The 16761-nt window shown below is 39.7% G+C and overlaps 1 protein-coding gene across 2 annotated transcripts; it reads right to left on the bottom strand.

Moving 5' to 3' along the window:
* Positions 1-114: 114 nt before the first annotated feature.
* slc39a8 (solute carrier family 39 member 8) lies at positions 115-15489 on the bottom strand. Of its 2 annotated transcripts, XM_034674337.1 has the most exons (8): positions 14679-15489; positions 12838-13003; positions 9097-9266; positions 8890-9012; positions 6514-6684; positions 3878-4076; positions 2428-2612; positions 115-1652 (listed from the first exon to the last, which is right to left on the bottom strand). In XM_034674337.1, the coding sequence occupies exons 1-8, from the start codon at positions 14901-14903 to the stop codon at positions 1506-1508; spliced, it is 1386 nt and encodes a 461-aa protein (XP_034530228.1). In that variant the 5' UTR covers positions 14904-15489; the 3' UTR covers positions 115-1505. The 2 variants fall into 2 exon arrangements, with proteins under 2 accessions (XP_034530228.1, XP_034530229.1); XM_034674338.1 differs by lacking the exons at positions 12838-13003; positions 14679-15489 and adding an exon at positions 10053-10173.
* Between the last annotated feature and the right edge of the window lie 1272 nt (positions 15490-16761).

The raw sequence follows: 16761 nt of genomic DNA on the forward strand, positions 1-16761 counted from the left end.
AGTGGACACATTACAAAACCATAAAAATACTATATTTCCATATTATACTATATTTCTGATTGTTTAAACGTGCATAACCAACAAATTTAAAGGAAAACACTAAAAAAAAAGAACTAAATTGAGCACCATTTATTCAAACATGGGTCACAGAGTCTGCAGGTAAACAATGTTGAATTGCTGCTGAGTATGGTTAAGGCTAGTAGAGCTAGCATCACCAGCCTTTGGTCCTCCACGAGCCTGTGCTGGTTCCTCATTGCTCTGGTCGAGTGATTATATGCCAGTTTAACCAGACACAGCCTACATGCAACTTTGTCTCCATCTTCTTGGTCAAAATACTGAGAAACCACACCGTAATAAGAGATGCCATCTGTCATCTGTGTTCATTTAGATCCAGGTAGTAGAGCACTCTCGCACTATGGCAGTAGATTATAACCGGAGAGACCCAATAGAGACAATATGTGACCAGCATCTCAAGTTTCTGGTCTTAAAAATATTGATTATTTGTTTATATCAACTTGTAATTTGACCAAACATGCACACATCCCTAGTGGCAGGAGCTTGGTCTGTATGGACTTGGGAAGTGGAAGACAGTCACATTGGTCCCAGTGCAGAACAGAGTCTGGAGATTGGGACCAGCAGCTACAGCGGTGCCAGTTCATCTCCAAGGCACTGCTGAGGTGCCCTCAAACAAGGCACCAAATCTCAAACTACTCGGGGTGTTGGATCCATTCATTCACATAGGATCATGTTTGTGCATGTGTATATACGTCTATAACCTCTGTAACAGCTTTAAATGTGAAGAGGAACATCAGTAAAAATGTCTACATTTATTGTGAAAACTTTCTTGTTTGCTCTCTTTCATTTGTCTCTGATATTTGTGGCATTTCATTTTGTTAATTTCACATTTATTCAGCCACAGAGAGAAGCTGTCAGTTTTATTTATACTACCTTTAATCATGTGCATCAACTCTGGCTTTAAAGCTTTCCAAATTGGAGTAATCTGAGGTTGTTGTGGAGATCTTTGTTTCATTTCGGCTCACATTTGAACAGTATCTACAGCCTGATAAGCAGTAAAATACATAAACAAGAAAATATGATAAAGAGAAAACAAAGTCTGAGGTCGAACACTTCCACCTTTGAAAGCAGGAGACAAACAGCTGATGTTAGTTTACACTACAGCATCATGAGGTACAATAAACAAAGTATTTCACATTACATGAAGACTGAAAAAATAATTTATTGTCTCCACAAAAACAAATTTAACTAGAGTTCAAACATCAAATGATTGTACAGATTTTCCCTTTTTGCATTGAATAAACTAAATTGATAGTCAGAAGATATAAAAGCATTATTTCCCTTTATACATTTGGTTTTGTTCGTACAAAACATTCACGTTACATTCACCCTCCTGCTCCCTGAGTGAGCAGAAACGAAAGCAGCACGTTTTATTTTCCAGTCTTTGTTCCTGTGTCTCGCTCCTCTCCTCCCTCTCCTCCCTCCTTCCTCTAGCCCAGGTTGATCTCTCCTGCGAACATGGTGATGAGCAGGATGATGGTGAACCCGGTGAGCAGCCCCGCGTTCTGGATCAGGAAGAAGATGATCTTGGAGGATGTGCGCGTCTCTTCCTGTGCTATATTGTCCATCTCTGGAAACTGAGGACATAAATGACAATCAGATATCTGTCTCTGACACGTTGCATTAACAGGCAAGTACAATAGCCTTATTGTGCAACAGTCAACACAAGAAGAAGCACTGTGACATTAAAAAGAAGAGTGAAACAGTCTGATTGTGGACACAAGTATTGTTTATGCTCATTCAATAAAACCAAAGTAAGACCACAAGTTTGTTCTCTAATGGAAAAACATCATCATGCAGAAGGTACACACTCCATGCATCCAACAAGACTCCATGTCTGTTAAACCACTCAGCACAAAAAACACTCTCTTTTGTCCACCAGGGGGCAGAACTATGCTCATATTTTCTGCCTAGAAAGTTGATGCCACAAAGGAGCAGCAAGTCGTCTATCCACAGGCATCATGAGAGCAGCATTAGCATTCAATAGGAGTCAGTTTTATGGGCTCTGAGTCTTATTTTGATGCCTCTAAGTTCTGAGCATGTGCAGAGCAGCTAAAACAGTGATGTTGTGGTGGACAAACCAAAACAATGAGCTGAAAGACACTAAAGCATCGTGTTGAGGGATGAGTTTCTGTGAGTTCATTATCACAAGAAAGAACTTTCTGAAATGCATGTGTGTATTCTATCCTTAGTTATTAGAACTGTTTCAAAGATGTACCAAAGCATCTTGAAGATGTAAATCTTTAGTGGGAACGAAGGACTGAGGGCTCCAAAGAGGAAGAGGAACAAAGATGCCAAAGTCGGGCTGGATTTCTGCACATGAGGAGTGTTCTCATCTGTAATCTGACTCACCATGTCTGCCAGTGCAATGTACAGGAACATTCCTCCTGCGATGGCAAAGATTGCGTTGGGGGCAAAGTTGCTACCGAGCAGGATGCCAAACACGAGGCCGATGTAACACGAGACGGCCGACAGCAGGTTGAAGAAAATGGCCTGGGGGACGCTCATCCCGGCGTTCAGCAGGATGACGAAGTCACCTGTGGAGAGAGAGCAGAGACACAAAGACCACGGTTAGAAAAGAAAGAGGATGCTTGATGATGGATTTCAAAGATGTGTGTTATTTTGCTCTGTTGGAAAGTTTTAAATAACAAAAAATTTTGGTTCTATTTCTGCATGAAAAACATCATCTAAGCTTGGATTTCAGAGCACTTAATAACTGTGCTCATCATCTAATTTCCCTGACTTAGAGTGCAGTTATCAACATTTATTTTGCATTGATTTGGCAACTGTTTCTTCTGTGACTACATAAAAATGAAACTAGTAAAACACTTCTCATGAAAATTCTAATTTGTAGGATTTTCTGGCCCTGACTGATGAAGACATCACTGATTTTTACTTCATTTAGTTCATACAGCAGAATTAAAACTGCTCTCAGACTCTCTGTACCTGCGTTTCAACATTTAGCAGGTAAAAGCTTCCGTCCTAGATAAATAGGATTCAATCTCTTGTGTGGAAAAACACATCATCCCTCCTTCAGTGGATACTTTAACACCCAGTGAGCACAAACACTGAATAGCTTCTTTTGGATCATCTAACCCAGTCCTCTGGAGTCTTAATGAAACATCTGTGCTGTGATTTGGTTAGAATATCATTTGGATGATGCACCAGATGAGGTTCTGGATCCTGAATAAACCTTCTCTTCACACCCAGTTTATAACATCTTGTCCACTGTGGCCAAAGACGTCTATTACAAGTTTTTTCAGACTCATATTTCATTTGAAAACCTGCTTCTTTTGCTCATTGTTGGAGCTAGTATCCATATTTCTGAAAGCAGACACATCAAAAACAAAATACAGCATCCAACTTCTCCACAGCTGATGTTTTGTATTTATGTGCAGGAGGTTTTTGCAGATGGAGCTCGAACAGGAGGGGTTAAAAGTTAAAGGTTTTGTTGTAATTCTGCTGTCTGCCAGTAGAGGTCGATAAAGATCACAGATTCCTGAAGGCTCTTGAAGTTTGTAAAGATATAATCTGCTGTAATCCCTTTAATCCTGTTTTTCCTTCCTGAACTTTCAGGTTGTAAAACTTTATTTTGTTTTCGTCGAACCTGCCTCACAGAATCACTTCATTTAAATAAACCTGTTGGTGAAGTTCGCTCTGATTTAGATCCTCACACCTGAGAGATGTTTTCTGAATACAGCTTGACATGTTTGTTATTTTTTGGGAGCTCAAAATAAAACTTTGTGTGTTTGTATGTAATGAAAGATCTCCTCGTGGGGTGTCTCAGGATATAACATCTCACCCAGCTCATGAGGAAACTCCTCACACACGATGGCGGTGGACGTGCTGAACCCCGTCAGCACCGACACTGTGAACGAGGCGCCGATCGCCAGCCCGTCGATGAAGTTGTGCAGCGCGTCGCTCAGAGTGATCATCCACGCCACCGTCTTGATGCTGGAGATGCGTTTTCCACGCAGCCAGTGACACATCACCTGGACCTCCTGGTTAACAGAGAGACACGCTGATGTTTGAGCATCGCAAAGAAGAGACATGGTGTATGTAAACATGGACATATGTGGGTAAAGATAGCATGCAATGATATCTTTATGTTTAAACCCAAAGTTCAATTCATCCAGGAAAAGAAAGGACATGTTTGAAGGTTCTGCTGCTGGAATCTAATCAATCAATAGCTGCTGAAATTGATCTTTAATGTACAGAAGAAGGAAGAAAAGAGTTTCAATTAAGATGGAGAACTTCTTTAAACCTGCACCTGTATCATATGTTCAAAGTCACAACTGAACAAACTAACAAAATATAATGTGCGACATTTAAATACAAAGAAAGCTCCACAGTCTAAGGAGTTGATTTTAGCCCAAGTCCCGCCTCTGAGAAGGCAAATCAGCCAATCAGATTTCACAGAGGGGCAGTGACACCCCTGGACTCATCTTCTGGACACCATGAATGTCTTTTTTTTTTAGTTATATTTTCGGCCTTTTTCCCTTTATTGACAGGACAGCTGAAGAGAGACAGGAAATGTTGGGAGTAGAGAGTGGGGGAAGACATGCAGTGATTGGTTGAGCAGCCAGGAGTTGCACCGGCAACCTCTGTGACCTCTGTTAAAAATGACTATAGCCTCTATACGTGGGGCACTCAGACCACTAGGCCACCAGCTCCACAATGGAGAGCTTCTTTAACCTGTATTGCAGGGCACTGGTGGCCTGGCGGTCTCAGCCCCCCACATACATATTTGTATTATTTAACTTCTATTTTATAATGTAAAACTACCTCTGCAACTCACCACTGCACTTTATCATATTATTTTAGCCTGTACATATTAGTCAAGCTATTTGTTGTTTCTTTGTATTTATAGCTAAGGTTATTGTTATTATATTTTCATTTTATTTTTTATTGTAGTTCTTATTCTTATTCCTATTCTTATGCCTTGTACAAAGAGAGCACAGTTTACCAAAGTCAAATTCCTTGTGTGTTCAAGCATACTTGGCGAATAAAGCTGATTCTGATTCTGATTCTGATTCTGATTCTGATACAGAGGCTACAGTCCTCATTGCAGGGGTTGTTGGTTCATTCCCAACCAGTCGACCATTTCCTGCATGTCTTCCCCCACTCTCTACTCCCCATATGTCCTGTCTCTCTTCAGCTGTCCTGTGGAATAAAGGCAAAAAGCCCCAAAAATATAACTTAACCCCCCCCCCCCCAAAAAACCTGTATTGCATGTTCAAAGTAACAAATGAACTAACTACCTAAATAAAATGTGTGACATTTAAATACAAAGAAAGCTCCAAAATCTAAGTAGTTGAGCTTAACACAAGTCCCGCCTCTGAGAAGGCAAATAGCCAATCACAGCTCAAGCTTTTGGGGTGGCCAATCAGATTTCAGGGAGGGTCAGTGCCACCTCTAACCACCTTTCTAAACACGCCCCTGAACTCGTCTTCTGGAGACCATGAATGCCTGAACAAGATTTCCCCTTCTGCATCCAAAGATTCATGTCGACAGGATGGTTAAAAAATAAAGACTTCAAGGAAATCTGGACCTGAATACTTCAAGACTCCTCAATCACACCAAATATTCTCTCAAAATGGAAGTGTAGCAATTACAGTCGAGCTCCTCAGTCCCAAATATAAAGGATGAAGTGTTTTTAAAGGGCAACCTGAGAACACGAGGACATAAACAGAGCCTTCGGGCCTCGGTTTGGATACTCTGCTGTGACAGAAACGCTACTCTTATTAGTCAGGGCCAAACAAGAAGCCTTTGTGCTCCAGCCAGACAATTCCTGCATTTACCAGGAGGAGAGACGATGAAGAGGCCGGTGCAGCTCGGTTTCATGGCTCGGTGAAAGCTGGCATGTTCTGTTTGTTTAGTGTTTTGGTTCCTTTAAAGCCAGACTCCTCCATACGAGCCCAGAGATTAAGCTGTTAAATATTAACAGCAGCTCTAATCGCTGTGTGTGACTGATAACGGCTCGATGGGTGACTCAAAAACAAAGTGCAGAAAGTAGTAGGGCACCAACACCAGATTAAAGATCCACAGTGTTTGATGTTTCAGCTCCTTTTGGACCTACTTTAAATTTCTGTTTGTGTTTGCACTGTGATATTTTCTGCACAACACATGCTGACACTCACATCCATAGAACTGATAAGATGTTTCAGATGCTGTAATCTATTTATAGTGCCTGATGAACGCTCGTTAGGTGTGTCTGTGAAGGAATCTATGCTGCATTGTGGATTTCAATCAAGCACACATTTACTTTAGATAAGATTTCATAAAAGACTCACTGTTTTACAAGCTTTTCCAAGACCTTGATACTGATCTGATGAAGGTGATTGAGTACACGGTTGATTGCTGAGTAGTTTGATTTAACAGGTTTGTAGAGTAATCGATCTCAAGAGGTGGAAAGATGACGTTTCTCTGCAGTGTTACCTGAGAAGATGTCACGTTTGAATGCGCAGGCTCCGGGCTCGGGCTGCTCTTGTCTGTGGCGATGGTGTTGATGTTGGTCAAAACGATGGAGTCCTTTTTATCCAGTAGGTCTCCATTTTGGAGGGAGTTTTCTTGAGTGGTCTCTGAGGGAGTGAAGTGACTGTGGCCGTGCTAAAGACAAGAGAGAGACACAGAGAGGTTAGATAAAGAGATGAAGAGAGAAAAACTATGATGGTTGCAAGAAAAGGGTCAAATAAGGTCAAATATATCCCAACATTTTAAAGATGAGTGAGGGTAACTGTCTCAGTTCAAAAGAGAGATTGGTGTTTTAAACGCAGCTTGAATGTTAAAGATCGGTCCAGACACGGTGGAGTTATCGGTGATCAAAGTCAACAAATCTGTCCTGCCTGCAGATTTAAAGGGTGTGTGCTTTAAGTGGTATAATATCAGGGATCTATAAGGTGGGTGTGCGTGACATTAACACACTGACTCAGGGAAATATACTTTGAACATTTGACCTAAGGAGGAAAAACCACTGAGAGCAGAAACATCATGTACAAGTCTCCCTAATACGTCATTGAGGATGTTGAGTTGTGGAACAGAACAAAGATTAGCTCCTCGTAGCGTGAAGCACATTAGTAGTAACTGGCTAATTCATGGGCTTCTTAAGACGATTTGGGGCTGCAACCTTCGATACAAAGGAGTGATTATGTTCTCCCTACTCCCTACTACTAATCCAAGAACTCTTAATCTACTTTCAGGGTTTAAATTCTCAAATGAGGCAACTTTCCCTTTTGATTAACTTCAATTTTTCAATCCTCAGGAGACGTGTGGTTGTGTAATCTGGTGTTACCCAGCATCAACATTGTAACTGAATGAAAGGGGGATAAATTACAGTGAGGTCTGTGCCTGTGAACATAGTCTCAATGATGTCACCCGTTGGTTTCTGAAGAGGTGTTATGAAGCCCAACGATTGCAGTCGCCATATTGGAAAGTCAACTCAGTCATGCCCCTAACTCCTAACCCTGATATATTCAAAAGGGATGAGTCATACAAAAGTATCAACGCACTGAAACATGTTTAATTGTGTTGGAAAAAAGGACATTTTAATAAGGGACCTAATGGGGATTCCTTCGATTTTGGATGCAGCCCCCAGTGGACACTCAAGGAACTGCAGTTTTTAGTACTTCAGCGCTGATTTCATTATTTGACATGAGTTTTCCACCTTTCTATGGCATGCTAAAAACTTCATGAGGGGGTGCTTTGAGGGACATTGTAAAATCAGAAGCCTAGCATGCTCACATGATGTACAAAGACATCCATGTATATCGATGTCATTGGGCGAGAGGCGGGGTACAACCTGGACAGGTCTCTAAACAACCATTCACACACTCACACCTACAGGCAATTTGAAGTCACTAGTTGACCTGACCTGAGCATATGTTTGGACTGTAAGAGGAAGCTGAAGTACCTGGAGAGGATCCACGTAAGACCGTGCAAAACGTTAGAATGGAATGCTCCTGGTTTATCAAAGCCACATAACAACAGTGATTCATTTTAAACAACAGTAGCGATGCTTGAGACAACCTGACCACACACGTCATATTAATTTAATCCACATGAAGTAGTCCATCACATCCACCCTCTGCCTGTTGACACTATGGTAAAAAGTGTGTGTGATCTAAGGCTGGTTTTAAGAGTGGGGGAATAATGACAGTTAGCGGGCACAGATGTGAGAGCAGCCTGAGGAGGTACTGGACCCCCAACCATCTCTGAGAGGGAAAAGTGGAGCAACATCCTGTCCTGTAATCCAGGCAACGGCATCAGAGCTGATGAGAGCATCTCTAAGCTGCTGATCTCTACATAGTCACTTAAACCAAAAGAGGCAGTGATGATAGCAACAATGATTCAAAGTTGTATAATTTGCTTCATTAAATCAAAAAGAAACCCGTCTGTGAATCAATATTTTGGGTCAACATGTTCATGACTTCAGTTGGTAGCCAGGTAATAAGCAGGATAATGTATACGATATGATCCTGTAGCTTTATTCCACAGCTTCTTAGGATTTATTTTGTCTTTAAAACTCATTTTCCTGCAGTCCTGACAGTTTTATACCTCTCTTTTAGTCTTGAGTCAACATGGTTAGGTTTGTGTATCCATAAAATGTATAAATGTTGAGGATTTATGGCGTGTGTCTCTGATTAAAGGAGTAATTTATAACGCATGTGAGTCGTGTACAGGGTCGTTGTTTCCACGAAAGTCAGCGATTAGCTTTCAGATTAGCCAACAGAGCCGGCTCTTTACTGGCGGTTATACAACTGGAATAAATGATATCACTCTGCAACAACAAACACACTTATCGCTCTGTTATCTTACCTCATGCTGGATCCCGAGCGCCATTTTTAGTAACTTTTCCATGAAGAAGAGAATATAAAACCCTCCGAATATTCCAACTGCATTCGCCACATAGTTATCCGATTTGGGGTCAAAACCCAGCGCCTGTGGATTCACAGAAAGACATGCTCAGATATGATACTTCTCTTCTCCTTGATCATCATTTTACCCACTCCCCCTCTCACAGACCTCGGGTATGAGCTGGAGAACAGCGTTGGAGAAGAGCGTCCCGATGGCGAGGCCGATGAAGTAGGTCAGCACTTTGGGGAAATAAGACTTCTTGGTGAAGGGGATCAGCAGGAGACCGAGCAGGGACGCCAAGTTGATCACAGTGACCGCCAGGAACCCATAACCCCACACTGTCAGGGCAGAAATGAAGGATAAACAGTTACTAACAGTGGATGTTAGGGCACTTAAATATCCTCCTGTAAATGTTATTCCCACACTTAGTAGTTAAGACTCTAAGAAATCCTCTGCTCTTTCTTTACAAGCTGCATCTTATATATTTGTCAGTGGGCATAACAGGTAGAAGTAGACACATTCAGGTGCTGCACAATAAACAGACAAAGACAACATTGTTTAAGATTTAAATTTAGAACAGATTATTTGCTTGTTTTTAGCTCATTGGAAAACTAAATACAGAAATGTTGTAACTCTCTGAGCATGTATAAAGCATTTTGTGTATCTTAGTGAGTAAGCATGATTAGGGCGTATGCAAGGAGGAGGCGTGAGAAGATGGAAGAGCACTTTAAAAAACTAATACATGATTTAAAGACAATTAAAAGAGAGTATTATTACATATATGTGAAGTATTTCTCAAGGCTTAAACACACAAACTTGTTCTATTTCTTATTTTTGTGAAACTGTTGTCAAGTTAAGCGCATAACTGAGGTTTAGTTAACTAGCTTTCAAGCTAAAGGCTATTGCTATCTAAGCTAGCAATGCTCAAGTAGCCTGTACAAGTAAAAGTAAAACCAAGTCAACATTTTAATAAAACTAAACCCTTAAATGTAAAATGTACACTTTTAAAATGCAGTTTAGTTGACAATTAGAAAGGAAACTAGCATAAACGGCTAGAGGCGAGTGAAAATTGAGGCATTGCTGAATTAGCCTCATAGCTAGCGAGCTACAAAGAGTTAGCTTACTTTTCTGGGAGCATATGTGCTCAAGGGGTGCAGTTACTTAATATTATCTGATCCTAGATACATTCAGGACATCTTTTATGTTCTTATTCATGTTTTAATGTCACATTTGTGTTTTATTAAGAGAAATTAAGAGGGTTAAAAGTCTTAGAGCATACTGGCTAATGTTGTGTTCGTTGAAAATTAGGCCTTCAACAAACAAAGTAGCTGGACAGTTATTGTTTTTGTCCATCATTCTTTAGTTTCAATTTGAATCTATCTGCATATATTTTTAATTTGAACTGTTAAGATAACCCTCACATATATCTTATTATATTATTAAACATGAAACCTGGATGTGTTTAAAAGACTACAACAAGAAAACCTGATTTAAGCGGATTTATCTCCTTCAGTTGCATCATATAACATTCCTAGATTCATCAACAGTACAGCACATTGCTGAAGTGCTTCTTTTGAGGTTTTAGAACCAGTTCCATTAAAATGACCACCATCACAGTAATCAACCAGACATGTCTGCATTGTTAAAGTTTTCACAACACTTAATAAAAGTGAACTGCAGACCCGGCACTGTTTATTTTCAGAGGAGGAAATTCTGTCGTGCACGCCGGTGAGGAAACAGCATGCGCCGTGAACAACACACTGAACAACAGACACAGTTGGCTGTGTCAGTGTCAACAACACAGAGGAGGAGCAATGGACGGTAAATCAGAGAGGTCAGCCGCTCTGTGAGTCAATCCAGGACAACGAGGATCACCGCGGGAGGTGACAGAGTTTTTATACCTTACCTGACAGTCAGGAGCGGAGACAGATAAGTGAGGCTGAGGTGAGCCCAGACAACAGTCCAGGTATACGCAAAAGGGCATCCAGACAGTTTCAGATCTGACGTTTTCATTTCAGTCCCTCAAATCAAAGCAACCACGCCATATATTAACCTTAATTATCACTTCACATTCTAAGGGCTTGTGTCATGACATAGTCAGGGTAGGCAGGTGTCTAGGGAGTATGCAGATCCTAACAGAAATTGCAATGCAGAGGTGTTTTTCAAAGGTAACAGTGACCCAAATCATACTCAAGATAAACCGCCCACATGAGTCACCTACAGCTGCCTGGTTTATATTCCTCAAAGCCCCAAAACAACAGGGATTCATCTGAAAACCTGATCACACACATCGTATCAAATCAATCTGCAGAAAGGCATATCTCACTTCTGTGTGTTGACACTGTGGCAAAAGTCAGTGAGGGCACCAGAGACTATAGATCTCAAGAGGGTGGCCTGGATTTGTTTCGAAGCTGTCGTCCCTTTCCTGCATAGCACTCCCTACACTCTCCCTGTTTCCCACTCTGTCCCCTGTCCTATTCCCTCAATAAAGACATAAGAGCCAAAAAATATAAACTTATATATAAAAATACACATTTGTCTGTTTCATGTTTAAAGGTGTGTCAAAGATCTGAGAAGGAGAGCTGAATGAGAACAGAAATGTTGACACAAGTATTCCTGCAGAAGTCCTGTTCACCTCGTCTAATGTACCTTCAATCAGTGGCGGTTCTGGGGAGGGGCCAACAGGGGCCAGTGAGTGTGGCACTTGGTTCCAGTCCCTTAGAGCGCTAAGGGACTCATGTTGAGTGTAAACAGCCAAACAGCTATTGTCAGTCTGCATGTTGATCTAGTACACAGTAGTATATATGTCTAGTATAAAGGGATGCACTGATGTTTTGCCAGTTTGTTCTCAGCCGGTCCTTCTCAGTCTCTTTTAATCTTAATTTCTGAAGCAACTAAAGCTCAAATAATCGAAAACATGAAGGGAAGGAAGTAGCACCATTACAAAGAGGTAAGAGAGAAGAATACTCAGGTTAAGTCTAAGTGTTGCAAATAAGAAAAACAAGGAGGGATGTTACAAAGTGACTCATTTCTTTGTTTCTAAGTGTGTTCATTTTGTTTCCTGGAGGTTAAAATCTGTGAATGAAGTGTTCTCGATCGTCACATAGTCCTTAAGTAGCAGTAGAACTTTGTATCAAAACAAAGGGTTAATAGTTTTCATTGAATTGTAAATTTGAAGCTGTTGTTGCTGCTTTAATGGTAGAGAGGAAGTCGTAGTGAGAGTCGTCTCCTCTGATTGAGCATTTGTCCCTCTGGGTGGCCGACAGGCTTTCAGAGCTCTTCACGACGGTTTCTTGTTCATGTTGGCTTTTAAAGTCAACGAGGCGGTCTATGTTTGGCCTTGGCAATGACAGCTGTGAAGACAATCTTAAATACTGCCTTGAGAAAGCACAAAAATAGAAAGTGTATCATGATAAATGTCTTTGCCAACTGAAGAAGTTTCAATTCTACTTCACTTTTTCATATCCCAGTTTTCTGGTGTCAAGAAGGAAGGGATAATAAACTAACTTTCTGTCCCTTGCAGAGTCAAACTCAGTGAAACAGTGAAAAAAGAAAGTATATTTGTTGATTTTTTCAGGATTTGAAGGTTAGTTTTGGGGATCTTTCTAGTGCAGCAGATAGTTTCCAATAAAAAGACACAACAGAGATAAGCTAAAGAAAACAGAGCAGATTTACACCTTCCTTTTTACAGCTTAATCCAGTGAAAGTTATCTTGTTTTAACATTTACAAGCACAAAGAAGCAGCGTCTCTTTTCACAACGACAGAGTAATAACCTCAGAGTGTTGTCAGCGAGGATGAAAGTCCTGTCAGACCCAATCACAGGCTTTAAACCGCCATGAACTGTGAATTATTTGAGTTGCGGGGGGCTTTACAAATAAACCGGCGTTTAACGCGATGAAGCAACTCACCAGTGTAGTCGAGCATGGGGGGCTCAGGCGTGGTGACGGTGAAGGGGCAGGAGGGCAGCAGCACCTGGGTCAACACAGCAGGGCAGATCCTCCCCAGATGTCCCACAGTCAGCTGACTCACATTGCTAAGGCCGAAGTGGGACAAAATCTGCTCGGCTGAGGGACACTGAAGGAGACAGAGGGACATGATCAGACATCTCTTTTTAATGTTTTTAAATCACTGTTTGGTCTCTAAAATCCTTCTTCCTGTTTTTAATGTTCAGGTTTCTTGCATCTGTCCTCTACTGGTTCTTTTTTTTTAACACTTTTATGAGTTAAATGTGAAGTTCTTCATTCTTCAGAGGATAAAAATGGATCTTTTACTGGTATCAATTTTACTAAAGCAAAAAGTACACTCAAGTTGTGTTAAACTTACAGTTACATGCACAGTTAGAATCATATTAAATACAAATACCACACAGGTATGATTTTGAGAGAATGTTTGCAACTACAAGTCAGTTAAAAAAAGAATGAATTTAAAAACTACAAAGAAAATATTAAAAAAATAAAGCAAAGGACAAAAATCTGTCTTCATCACATATATTTTGTTTGCATTTTTGCACCTTTAAATTGCTTGATGAACATCTAATATGAAAAAACTACTGGTGAAGAAGCTAAGAAAGATAGAAAATGTCATAAACTCTTCTTTAGTGATGCATTTTGGTCACAATTTTGCAAATATAAAAAAAAAAAAACATTAAAAAACAGAAAGTAGAGAAATACAAAGAAAACTGGCGTAAAATCAGCATTTAGGAAACATAAAGTCAGGAGTCTTTCATCTATATTTGTTTTAAAAGATCAAACACTACTCATAAAAACACAGAAATAAAGATAAACTGTTAAGAAAGGAGCCTGAGGGATACATTTGTTCAGCTCTGCATCTCTAAATGCACTGGAAACTCCAAAGAGCAAAATGATCCACAGAAAAAGACAATAAAAGTGTTTAAAAATGGAATAAAAGTGCCTCCATGATACATTTGTTCCACCTTACTGCATCTACAAATGAATAGCAGCATCAAAAAGCTAAATCTACACATAAAAAGTGGGGAAATATGAAGAAATTGCAAAAAGGTGCCTTTATGATGCATTTGTTCAACATGTCTTCCATCTATGAATGAATTAAAAACATCATAAAGCAAAGACTCATTATAACAAGGTCAGAAAGACTTTTTTTGTTGAAAATTGTTCTATCTTAACCTTTTTTTTTAATCTTCCTTTCTGTCATTTCTTCTTGCTGTCACCTTCCTACAGCTTCTAGTTTTTATTCTCTTTCATTGTCTTCAAGTTTCTTTCCCATTTGTAAAGCACTTTGTGACCCTGTTTTGAAAAGTTATTATTATTATATATGGTCAGAAATGTTGCACCTCTATATGCATTGGAAACATTAAAAAGCAGAAAAATGTGCCTTAAAATAAACATCTGATCAGAGATTTTCTCTCTGATTGCATTAAAACATCAAAAAGACAGAACTACTCATGAAAAGCAAAGACATGAAGAAAGAATGTGTTTTTAAAAAGTTCCTTAATGACTCATTTGTTCAAAAAGAGTTTAAAAGTCAGACAGACACAGAATAAAACAAAAAAATTGGCATTTCTTGAAGTTTGATTTTTATAATTATAATGTAATAAATGTAAAATGACCTACATAAGAGTACTTCTTTGAATAAACAATCCTTAATACTGTGTAATAAACATTATTTACACTATGGGTGGGTAATTTAAAGACATAATTTCATCCAGCTCTCTAAATCATCATTATTAGATTTTAAAAAACCTATAAATATGTATTTTAAATGTTCTCACCTCTTGGTTTTCCAGTGGGTTCTGCTCAGTGATTGACTCAGGTCTCCTGGCTGAGATCAGCAGCAGTAGATCCTCCAGGTTCTCAGTAGAAATAGATTTATTCTCTCCATAATAATGTAGAATATTCTCTAAGAACCCGTGTCCACTTTGACCTGTCACATTTAAACTCCCACACTTTGAAATAAAAAGTAAAAGGCACGTTATAAAAACATGTAAGTTCCACATCTCTGCTGCTAAAGTTCTCCTTCAGGTCTAGATCTGCTGCTGGCTCTGATCATGAGGTCCGTGCAGGCTGGTCGCGGTCCTGACTCGGATCCATGGGTCTCTTTAGTCCTTCAGGTTTTTCAGATTGTGTTTTTTTTCCAGCCTGATAAAGTGATTTCATGCAGCAGCTCTCTCCTCTGGTGTCCTCTGAGGGATCAATCCGGACTGTGTGGAGCTGATCAGGTTCAAAGATCAGTCTGCAGAGGAACCAACATGGAGGTGACCGACCGCGTGCACTCAATACTCAATGCTTTCTTTTGTGACTTGACTTTTTCTCTTGGTATGCAACGTGCTCCCACACACACACACAGTGTGTGCGTGTGTACGTGTGTGTGTGTGTGTGTGTGTGTGTGTGTGTGTGTGTGTGTGTGTGTGTGAGAGAGAGGTGGTAAAAACACGCAGGATGTGTGTGAGTGTGTGTCAGTGTACATCTGTGTGTCTCTCAGATCAATTATGAAACAGCTGGGAACAAAAAAAACTGTATAAACATAAGAACACGTGAATGAGTGAGTGGATGAGGTGCTGTCGCCGCCTAGTGGCAGGAGGTGGTTACTGCAGGATATATATAAATATATATTTTTTAATAAATAGGATTATTTAATAAACAGTCGAATAAACTGTACATTCTGTTCGACATATGACAAAAATATATTTGTATTATAATAAATTAATTATTTAAAGACGACTTGAAAAATTAAAAAAGGAACCGCTATATAGCATTTTAGCTAGCTCGACATCATTTTCGACTGTTAGGCTAATGTCACTTATCTCTGATGCTGTGTAAAAATGTAAATAAAAACAGAATTTAAGGATTTAGAAAACATTAAAACATCACATTAAATTTAAAATATAACAAAGACAACACATTAAATGTTAAAAGTGATAATTTTATTGTTTTGGGGAAATGATTCGGTCATGTTGTGGATGTCACCAACACCCCAGTGAGAGCTAAGATATTAATTTTAGCATTTAGTTGTAAAGGAGGTTTAATAAAGTCTGATTATAGATAGTTTTCAATCCTCTAAAGTAGGGGTTCCCAAAGTGTGGGTCGGGACCCCTTGGGGGGTCGCCAAACACAAATGGGGGTCGGGAGATGTCTTCCAGAATGTTTATTATTTTTTAATTATCTAAAAATAGTACATTTTACCAATTATACAGGGCTCTCAAGTCTCATGCATTGGGCGTGAGACACGCATTTCAACCTGTTCACACGCCACACTTTGTATTTCTCACTCAGAGTAATTACTAGGAACACGCCAACCAAGTTGCGCCGCTTTTCCTTAAACTGTGGAACAGGTAGGAACCAAGTGGGTTTCCCATAAAGTTCAGAATGAGCTCACCAGTCGCCACGCATCAGCTAATCAATAATAAATAAAAAAATAGCCTCACTGTATACGGGTAAAACAACGCAACAATGTTACGGAAAGGATGCACATGCGCAATGCAGACTGACAACAGATTAGAAGACATGATCTGTCTGCAGACCCAAAGCTGAAAGTTCCTCATAGGAGCTTTAAGTTTATCAATTGTGGTTTATTCACCTGTGGGACAATCTCTGACCTGTCTTCATGGTCAAATGTGAAAGAAAATGTCAGCAGTGTGGGAGTATTATATGGTACCTGAGATTTAGTTTGTAAGACATGTTCCTGTGACATTTCAGGAGAGACTACAAGCTTTCATATTAATCAAACCTCAAAGCTATTTTGAAAACACACAGTAGGCTACAGAGAATTTATTACCTTCTTTTATTATCCAACTATCTCTACCGCTTCCTGTTATCTTGTTTTTACTTTTCTGAAGAACGTTGTGACATTTTTTG

This window comes from Notolabrus celidotus, chromosome 22, assembly GCF_009762535.1.
Source record: "Notolabrus celidotus isolate fNotCel1 chromosome 22, fNotCel1.pri, whole genome shotgun sequence".
NCBI lineage: Eukaryota > Metazoa > Chordata > Actinopteri > Labriformes > Labridae > Notolabrus > Notolabrus celidotus.